Source organism: Scylla paramamosain, chromosome 2, assembly GCF_035594125.1.
Source record: "Scylla paramamosain isolate STU-SP2022 chromosome 2, ASM3559412v1, whole genome shotgun sequence".
NCBI lineage: Eukaryota > Metazoa > Arthropoda > Malacostraca > Decapoda > Portunidae > Scylla > Scylla paramamosain.
In genome coordinates this window covers 5,933,253-5,944,231 of record NC_087152.1, presented here as the reverse complement: position 1 = coordinate 5,944,231, position 10,979 = coordinate 5,933,253, and the positions used below count along the sequence as shown (strand labels likewise).

The following is a 10,979-nucleotide window of genomic DNA, read 5'->3' as shown; positions in this document are numbered from 1 at the left end:
TAAGGATGTTCAGTGTAGAAGAGAGGGGCAGTTGCGTGACAATGAAGAAGAGGGGATGATTACGTCCAAGATTGTGTCGAGTTGACATATGGAGAAACCGAGTTGTTGATGCACTGAATAATATTTTATTTATTTATTTATATATTTATTTATTTACATATCTCAGAAACTGATGCAAATGTAATGATAGGTTAAAAGATAGTACGGTACTGTATAACATTTCAGAATTGTTCTTTCCAAAGAATTAGTGATGTATTATTTTTGTTATTGTTATTTCTACAATCACTAGTGACTCTAGAGTCTAGACTACATCAGATTCTGTCTTGTGTAAGAGATGAAGTAAAGATAAAATTATATAAAAATGCGCTACAGCTGTGAGTCACATCTGACCTCCTCAGAAGGTGTTCGACTATTGATCATTGTGAAATTCCTTAGGTTTTCGATATTTTCGGCAATAATCGTTGCCAAACTAGGGAGGATGACCTTTTAATAAACTAAATGCTCAGACTATAATCTTTGGAGCCTAAACCGATACACAATACATTCCTTGCCTGATTTAAGCTTTCTACAATAAAGAAAAGGGGAAAAAATGGTACATTACTCTGCGTAGTATCTAAACTGTGAAAGAAATAAACTTCCCTTGCTTCGTGAAATTATGACTAAGTCTTCATTATCTCAATCATTTCACCTCATTTTCTTATGATTTAACAATAATTGCAGAATTAATTAATTCTAAAAAAAAAAAAAAAATTCACCACCACCACCACCACCATCATCATCATCATCATCATCATCATCATCATCATTTGTATATAGTTCAGTAATCATGCAAATAACTAAAGATAAAGATAGGATCATAAGCTATAGTTGCGCGTGGCCTCGGTGCTTATCTCCGTCTCACTGGCTTTGACCTTTGTGCCTACAGTGCATGATCTTCTTTACCTCGGAACACAAGGCCAATACGTGACATCTGAGTTAAATAGTATTCATTTATTTATTTTTCTTATGTAAGAGGGGCTCTGGCCAATGGCAACAACAAAGAATGAGAGAAAGTAGAGTCTTGTGTAGCGAGGCAGCGGAAGAAGTGAAGCATACAGTTAACAAGATCAGAGCAGTGAAAATAGAGAACAATTAGAAGACGGCAAGAGATGCAACACTGAAGCGATGAGAGAGGCTGAAGACAGTCATAGGAGAAAAGTTGATAAGACGATTTTTTTTTTTAATTGCACCCTGTCTAGAACAGTGTGATCGAGTAGAACTCACTCCAAACATGTACAGTGTACTCCATACATACAGACCGGATAAGGCTCCTGTACAGACTACAGAGTTAACAACTTGAGAGGATAGAAAAAACTGGCGGAGACGATTCAGTTCATAAGGAGCTCTTTTAGCTAGATATGAGATGAGGTTTCCAGTTTAGATTATTAGTAAGAGGGGGACAGTTGAAGGAAAAAGGATAGGTTGTGTCGAGTCGATGTAAGAATTGGGTTTTTAAGGCACTGAACAGCACTAAGTTCGCTCTGCCCAGTCAGAATTTTAAAACGAAAAAAAAAAAAAAAAAAAAAACAGGCGTTCTGTGGCTTTTCTGCGTGAGCTGTATATTTCGTGAATGTTTAGATGTCTAAAAAAAGGGCGTGGAAAATGCAGAGTGGTGTCATCAGCGTAGGAATAGATGGGGCAGTAAGTTTGGCTTAGATCATTGATGAATAATATGAATAATAAAAAGCGAGAGAGTGACAGGACAAACTTCTCCATTTGTTCTTAGGTACCCATTCATCAACCAGTCAAAAAAAAAAAAAAAAAAAAAGCTGGGTGCGCCCTAGCTACTGCGCCATTAAGACGCTTCATGAAAAAAAAAATGAGGAAAAAAAAACGTATCTTACAAGATGTCTTTATTGTATAATCACACCTGTGACTTGGTGCAAAATAATTAGAAACCCATCGGTCCGAAAATTATCCTTTTGTGTGTTTGGAATATTGTTCAGGAGAAGCGCGAAAGCATATTTGGGATGGCGAACAGCAAAGGAGAAATGTAATGTATAGAGAAAAAAAATTATATATCTATATCTATCTATCTATCTATCTATCTATCTATCTATCTATCTATCTATCTATATATATATATATATATATATATATATATATATATATATATATATATATATATATATATATATATATATATATATATATATATATATATATATATGTGTGTGTGTGTGTGTGTGTGTGTGTGTGTGTGTGTGTGTGTGAAATCTAGCCATGTAAGTGCATCATAAATCAGAAAAAAGCAAATTTCGCGTCGGCTGTCATTTTTCCCCAGCCAAACTCTGTTTACATCAGTTGACAGAGTCCGAAACTCTTTTGATGATTCGGCCTTCTTGAATAACTATTTTCTCTCTTATTGTGTAGCAAAATCGGTAATCATGTACATTTGTATCTTATCCATATTTTTGTTTATAGGTCTGGATGAAGAAACATATGGCTGGAATATGTGTCAGAAATAAATACATCCAGGCGAAGGACAGAAGACACAAATAACAGAACCGGACAACTGATACACCTCCTTGAGAGCTCCGTAAATTTCAGTGAGTATTTTATTGTGTTCAGTTATTTATTGCTCGTCCATTGGCGCACAGTGTGGCGAACATCGGTGCAGGAGTGTTATGTGTGTAGCTGGCTAAGGCAGGTATTAATCAAGCCATAATTAATACTACTTAAAAGCTCTAGAAGTCCTCCCGCCCTGACACTGAAGGTCCATTGAAGGGGTCTTCACGTCACAAGCCTCAGTTTATCCCATGGCTGGAAGCACGGACATGATGCATGCTACCTCACCCTGGTTTCAAAAATTCCACTGGTTATATTTTATTAGTTATACATTTTGTGGTCAAACCTTTGATGTGAACAATAGGTAGCTGTTTCATCTCTGATACTGCTGCAATATCTAGAGTGCAAGCTTAATGTTAGGTAACGTGCTTTGGCAAATCTTATCAATTGTGGCTCCATATGTATTCTATTGCTGCTCTCCTCTGGGACAAGCAAGCTTGGAGACCTGGTGGGAAAGGAGGGTTTTAGGATGGGGGAGACCAAAATTTAATATAAAAGTCTAAGGAGGAAAAATGCCGCTTGTGGGGAAATCCCTAAAAAATAGTCAACAAACAAGAAATTTCTGCCCTCCGTATCCCTTGTTATGGCATCCTAACTGATAAAATTGCAGTTTAACAATATATCCTATCTTTTTTTCCTCTGTCCCCAACAAGCTTGGGGACCTGGTGGGAAAGTGGGGTTTTAGGGTGGGAGAAGCCAAATTATAACAAATGTCGACATTCTTGAAAAGTCCAAGGATGAGATGCCACATTTTGAAAATGGGAATTTTTAAGCCTAACCTAACGTAACTGGGGAGCTTTGCCCCAATGAACACCCCTTAAGAACACTAACCAAACCTAACCTAACTTGGGGGGTTTTCCCCCTTGGAGCTCCCCTACCTTAAGGACAATAACCTTACCTAACCTAACTTAACTTGGGGTCTTTGGCCCCTCACCCCCTTGGAACCCCCACCCTGAAGGACACTAACCTAACCTAACTGGGCAGGCTTTGCCCCCCTCCCTGAACCCTCCCTTATAGACATTAACCTAACCTAACCTGTTGCTGTACAAGTATATCTTTTGCATTAATTATCAGCTGAAATACAGGTAGCTTTGATTTGAACCATTTGTGTATATGAATATTGCTACCATTACATTCTGATGTCACTGTGTTATCACAGTCTAGTCTCCTGTTTATGTATTTGTGCTCTTAGCATAAATCCTTATCAATTCCATCATCTCTTGTCCCGGTACTTTTGCTGTGTACCATTGTTGTGAACATATTTATGTTAGTGCCTTTGTTAGCTCTGTTTATTGAAGATACTTCTATACTTACTGGTATTTGAATGTGTTAGTGCCTTTGTTAGTTCTGTTTATTGAAGATACTTCTATACTTATTGGTATTTGAATGAGATGTGTATAGTCTTTGTATGATAAATAAAGTCATATCACTATGCTGTAATGAATCCTTTTGTGATTGAAATGCAATATGCTTTGCTGCTGATGCAGTCTTCCATTATCCTTTTATTGTTTAAAATTATTGACATGTTCTGTAATTTGAAAGTATGGAGAATGTATTTGAGAAGTAGAAAAATGTACTGAAGAAATGTGATAGTCAGCATATATGAAAAATTCTAAGCTAAAGGATGATCTTAGGCTAATCATGCATCAGATTTTTCAGTTATGAGAATACTGATTAAGGTACTTTTTACCATTTCTATGGAGACTGGGGTGGCAGAACACGTCAAGATAAGCCGGCGGAGTAAACGTGTGGTGAGTGTGCGGTTTTCTCACACTCGAAGATGGTGGTGTGGCTTGATGCTGGGAATTGTGCTGGGATGTGCTGCTGCAGCAACACTTCTCACAAGGATGGATGGTATGTAGCATCCTGGAATGTTTTTCTGAAAACGTACTAAGAATTGTATACATATTTTTCCTTAAGGATCATGTGATAGTTATTTGTAATACAGTGTTACTAAGGACTATGTTTTGATTAACATTGCTTGCCCAAGGTTCAGACCCCACCAATGTCTTGGGACTAACTCCTCGCGAGGTGCGGCTGGCAGAACGTGTGCGGGAGATGGAGCAGCAGAATCAGCTGTTACGGAGACAGCTCAGCATATCTCAAAATCAGTTGATCCAGGCTTGGGGGGATGACCGAGAAGAGGGGGCTGAGAAAGGGGCGGAAGGCGCTGGTAATAAAGCATCTCCCAGATGCAAGGATAAGGTAAGTATCTATAAATACTTTATATGAATCATGCACACAGTACTATAGTCTGTTGTCTGTTTTATTAATGTTTTCCTTTATTATAACAACTTGTATTATACATGTTCTGAATTTAACTTTGAAAAAAGACACCAAACATTCCAGTTATAAGTGTATAGATCATACACTTCTCCCTATGATATAAACTGTTTATTATAACATTGGCCCAAAAGGTTTTCTTTGTCTCTTTAAGTCATCATCATCATCATCATCATCATCATCATCATGCAGCAGCAACAGCATCATCAGCATCACTATCACAATCATCATTGTTATTTTCATCATAATTTTTAAAAGATTCCTTGCAAATTTTGATTGGTTCATCTGGTTCATAAAGTTCCGTGTTGTATAAACTCTAAAGCCCAAATTGATGTTTAGCACTCAATGTGTAGGAAATTTTTCTTTGCTCCACTTTATTATATATATATATATATATATATATATATATATATATAATATATATATATATATATATATATATATATATATATATATATATATATATATATATATATATATATATATATATATGGACCTGATGGGATACCTCCTATTGTTTTCCGAAACTGTGCCTCCGTGCTTGCACCTTGCCTAGTCAAACTCTTTCAGCTCTGTGTGTCAATATCTACCTTTCCTTCTTGCTGGAAATTTGCCTACATTCAACCTGTTCCTAAAAAGGGTGACTGTTCTAATCCCTCAAACTACTGTCCTATTGCTTTAATTTTCTGCCTATCTAAAGTTTTTTAATCTATCCTCAACAGGAAGATTCTTAAACATTTATCACTTCACAACCTTCTATCTGATCGCCAGCACAGGTTCCGTCAAGGCCACTCTACTGGTGACCTGTCTTTCCTTACTGAGTCTTGGTCATCCTCTTTTAGAGATTTTGGTGAAACTTTTGCTGTTGCCTTGGACATATCAAAAGTTTTTGATAGAGTCTGGCACAAAGCCTTCATTTCCAAACTATCCTCCTACTGCTTCTATCTTTCTCTCTGTAACTTCATCTCGAGTTTCCTTTCTGACTGTTCTATTGCTGCTGTGGTAGACAGTCACTGGTCTTCTAAATCTATTAACAGTGGTGTTCCTCAGGGTTCTGTCCTGTCACCCACTCTCTTATTATTCATTAATGATCTTCTAAACCAAACTTCTTGTCCTATCCACTCCTACGCTGATGATACCACCCTGCACTTTTCCACGTCTTTTCATAGACGTCCAACCCTTCAGGAGGTAAACACTTCACGCAGGGAAGCCACAGAACGCTTGACTTCTGATCTTTCTAAAATTTCTGATTGGGGCAGAGCAAACCTGGTATTGTTCAATGCCTCAAAAACTCAGTTCCTCCATCTATCAACTCGACACAACCTTCCAGACAACTATCCCCTCTTCTTCATTGACACTCGAGTGTCCCCCTCTTCTACACTGAACATCTTCGGTCTGTCCTTTACTTATAATCTGAACTGGAAACTTCACATCTCATCTCTAGCTAAAACAGCTTCTATGAAGTTAGGCGTTCTGAGACATCTCCGCCAGTTTTTCTCACCCCCCCCAGCTTCTAACTCTGTACAAGGGCCTTATCTGTCCATGTATGGAGTATGCTTCACATATCAGGGGGGTTCCACTCATACTGCTCTTCTAGACAGGGTGGAATCAAAAGCTTTTCATCTCATCAACTCCTCTCCTCTAACTGACTGTCTTCAGCCTCTCTCTCACCGCCGCAATGTTGCATCTCTAGCGGTCTTTTACCGCTATTTTCATGCTAACTGCTCTTCTGATGTTGCTAACTGCATGCCTCCCCTTCTCCTGCGGCCTCGCTGCACAAGACTTTCTTCTTTCTCTCACCCCTATTCTGTCCACCTCTCTAATGCAAGAGTTAATCAGTATTCTCAATAATTCATCCCTTTCTCTGGTAAACTCTGGAACTCCCTGCCTGCTTCTGTATTTCCACCTTCCTATGACTTGAATTCCTTCAAGAGGGAGGTTTCAAGACACTTATTCATCATTTTTTGACTACTGCTTTGACCCTTTTATGGGACTGGCATTTCAGTGGGCATTTTTTTTTATTGGATGTTTGTTGCCCTTGGCCAGTGCCCTTTCTAGATAAAAAAAATAAATAAATAAAAGTAAGAAAAAAGTGAAAACAGAATTTAAAGATTATTACAATCAGGAATACATAAAAAGAAAAAAATCTAAGTTTTTCTATATGTCTATATGTTTTAATTTTATTTAACTATGTTTTATATGTTTTTAGCTTGAAAATGCCATGTGCATGTGGTAAAACATCACGCAATAAAGAAGATCGGGGTTCTGTTTGATCTGTTCCTCACACCTTCACATATACTTTATGAAGTCTACTTATATATATATATATATATATATATATATATATATATATATATATATATATATATATATATATATATATATATATATATATATATGTGTGTGTGTGTGTGTGTGTGTGTGTGTGTGTGTGTGTGTGTGTGTGTGTGTGTGTGTGTGTGAAACACTTGTGTGGTGGTTCTTACTGTGGGATCACACTTGTGTCAAATTATTAGTGCTGGGTCAATCAACAGAGACTATCTTGTATCACAAGGATCTTTATTAGGTCCTCTGTACCATGTTTGCTTCTTGCATGGGCGTGAAAGCTGAAAGTTATACATTAAAATTAATATCTAACCACACAATTACTGCTTACATATATGTGGTTTACTAATCTTTGAAGGTATTAATATAATGCCTCATTATCTTACTGCGTAGGTACTAAGAAATTACGTACACACATCCTTAGGTAATGTTTCTTGCCTGTACACAATATAATTCATTTCATTGTTTATATATGCATATTCTAGACATAGTATAAAATTACAAAATATGCTAAATACCTTTACAACTTGAGACACTCCTTATCCCAAATATCAGACCTCCATGTGATATGAACACAGAATTGTTATTTCTGTAATTTTTATACTGTTTCTTTTTAGTATATCGCAGATATTACAGGATTTGGCTTTTTGAATATTAGTTTATATAATATTTAATTGAAATATTATATTATTATACTGTGCATTTTTTTTGTGCATTTGGCTTTCATATGTCATTATAGACAAGAGAAACTGTTATGAGGCATGGTTTCATTGGTATAGCTCAGTTATGTTCACTTCATTGTTACTGCAAAGTAGATAAATTGTTTCTTGCAAGCAGGTAAGAAGGAAATATGTGGATAGGGAAAGGTAGAGGCTCTTCTGCCTTCCAATTATATTATACAAATTATTATATATATACATCAGACTTTCCTGACTTGTTTGATGGTGTTTATTCACCATGTTTGATGGCATATAAAATGCACAGGCATATAAGACACACACCCATTTCAGCAGGGCATATTCAGGAATTTTTTTTTTTTATTTATATTTTTTATGTATTTAAACATGTAATGTTTGAAGCAAACTAGTGGTGCAGCTGAACAAAAAGCAAGCAATCACAATAGTAAAAATATCTTACATAATTGGAGTGATAAAACAGAGGTAGTGGCCTAGTCACGGAGTCAAGGCGAAGAATGCAGCCCAGCTGCCATTATATCAACAACACACTTGGCACGTCACTGAACAGGGTCACATTTTAATTTTCAACATTTCTTTACATCATAATATGGTTTAAAAATATGATATAGCACCCTTGCTTATAATATGGTGATGTAAATTTTCATGTGTATGGGTGAAGAAAATTTCAAAATTAAGTCTAGGAGGCCTCACATTCACATATAAGATGCAGGGTGATTTTTTGAGCCATTTTCTTTGAAAAAAAAAAAAAAATGTGTCTTATATGCCATCAAATATGGTATGTCAAGCACATGTAATATTTAGAATATTTATCTTCAATCAGAAGATTATCTATATATTGTATATGAAAGTCGTAATTTTTTTCTAATGACTTTGATGAAAAGGTGAGGGTGCTCTATTTACTTACATGAGTACAACTTACTCTGCATTCTTCATGACATTGCAGTATTCTGAGTAATAACAGTAAATTAAAGTAATAGTAAGTTCTATATTTTGTGTTTTCTCAGTTTCTTTCGTGCATTATTTTCTCATTAACTCTTATTTTCAGTTTAAAGCCTAAATGTTTGAGCTTTGGATAAGCAGTACTAATTTCCTCTGCAATGCTTCTGTGTATGTGTTGCAGGAATTTGGTGTTGGAAAGTGTGAAGTGCTGCACATTGCCATAGTGTGTGCTGGCTACAATTCCTCCCGATCTGTGGTCACTCTTTTCAAGTCTCTCCTCTTTTTCCGCCGCAATCCCCTTCACTTCCACATGATTGTTGATGCCAAGGCCCAAGTTGTTCTCCACACATTGTTCTCCTCTTGGAATGTTCCTCATGGTTAGTTATCTATTTTGTTCTTCCCACTTGTATATGATAATGTTTTCTTCATTTAATATATGCATTTGGATGGATTTTGGTTTTGTGGATTTAATGTATGCAATTTTATTCTGAATATTAGTTCTGTTTTATTTATTTATTTATTTATGTATTTCTGTGCCACTTATCTTTTACACTTAGAAGCTTATCAGCACCTGCCATTGACAAGACCTACTACTTAAATAACCTAGAATTTTTATTTTTTATTTATTTTTTTTAAGGCTTGATAATGTATATTAAGGTGTTCAGTGCATCTGGGCATTATTGGGAAATAGTGATTGTCTGTGAGTTTATTGATGATGTAATTAGCTTCTCTCAGATACCATACAGTATAGTGACTCAGTTTCACTTCACATTGACCTTCACTTTTATACTCATGATCTATAAGGACATCTGCATATATTATATTTATGCATCTAATATTTTTTTCATGCTTTTAGAGTGTTGCAAGTATTAATTATGAATAAAACCCAGCTAATTATCATATAAGTTCAAAGGATGAAGGTAAAAAATTCTAAAAAGCTATGTTTTATGATTATAAAGTTCAGTTGAAAAGATGTGCTTTGCTTATAATGCTTCTTAATTTTTAAATGTTTTATAGAACTTTTGAGTTACTCATATGTTCCCTTCCATCAAAATTACATCTTAGATATACAGATGAAGCTCTAGTATAAGTTTTGATATGTAATTGATATTTTATATTTCATTTCCTGAAATTTTTGTTTGGTGGAAATCTTGTGATATTTTTTTTGTTAAATGTTGAAATTTTAGGTACCATACAAGACTTTATCCATACAAGGTTGCTTTTGGCTTACTGAATCATAATCATTCTGTATGTTCTAACTGGTATTGCTTTTATTCCAGTGGAAGTGAGTTTCTATTTGACTGATAACTTGGCCCCAGATATTTCCTGGGTACCTAACAAGCATTATTCTGGAGTGTTTGGCCTTATGAAACTTACCCTCAACAAGGCCTTGCCATCCTCACTCAACCAAGTTATTGTGCTGGATACTGACATCACTGTTGCTACAGATATTGCTGAACTGTGGAATATTTTCTCCAAGTTTGGTCCAAAGCAGGTCAGTCCGAGTCAGGGATCAGTCTTGATCCTGATTTTTATATTTACATGGTGAGGGATTTAATTGCATTATGAAGAATTTGACCTGCCTTCAGTATATGGTTCTCTTAAATTACAGTTATTCACAGATACCAATTCTAATAAGATGTTAGTTATTATCTTCTACCCTAACATGAAGTAAGGATTTCCTTCAGCTTACCTGTGCATAAGGAATGAAAAGACAATGTAAAGAAAGAGGCCAACAAGTAATTAGCTTCTCATCTGTGTATTCTGAAGCTTCTCTCTACATACTTGCCTTGCATCACTTGTTGGGATCTTTGTGATGAACTTGAATTCATATGTGTGCATTCTTTTGAAGTAATGCATTCTCCTTATATTGAGTACATAAGCATGTGCAAAATTTTTTGCAGGGAATACTGTATTTTAGTCTGTCCTTGTTCATGCAGAATGCATAAAAGTTACCTCCCTCAGAACTTACCTGTATACTTTTATTTTGGACATCATTCCAAGGTATTTCCTCTCCTTGTCATTTTCCCATCATTAAGGGAAAGCATGAAGCGTGGAAGGAAGCTTCCTGTTTTAACAGCAACTTCTTCAAGCTTTCACACAGTAACATAACTACCTCCTTTCACC

General features: G+C 35.8%; 1 protein-coding gene across 1 annotated transcript in view; it reads left to right on the top strand.

Moving 5' to 3' along the window:
- The first annotated feature begins 2,602 nt into the window (after positions 1-2,602).
- The window catches only part of LOC135109179 (xylosyl- and glucuronyltransferase LARGE2s-like), a 32,846-nt gene continuing 24,469 nt past the window's right edge, over positions 2,603-10,979 (top strand). The window contains exons 1-5 of the mRNA XM_064020334.1: positions 2,603-2,689; positions 4,311-4,461; positions 4,598-4,812; positions 9,034-9,229; positions 10,133-10,347. Coding sequence (XP_063876404.1) covers positions 4,404-4,461; positions 4,598-4,812; positions 9,034-9,229; positions 10,133-10,347 — 684 coding nt within the window. The 5' untranslated portion in view covers positions 2,603-2,689; positions 4,311-4,403. The remainder of the gene's footprint in view (positions 2,690-4,310; positions 4,462-4,597; positions 4,813-9,033; positions 9,230-10,132; positions 10,348-10,979) is intronic.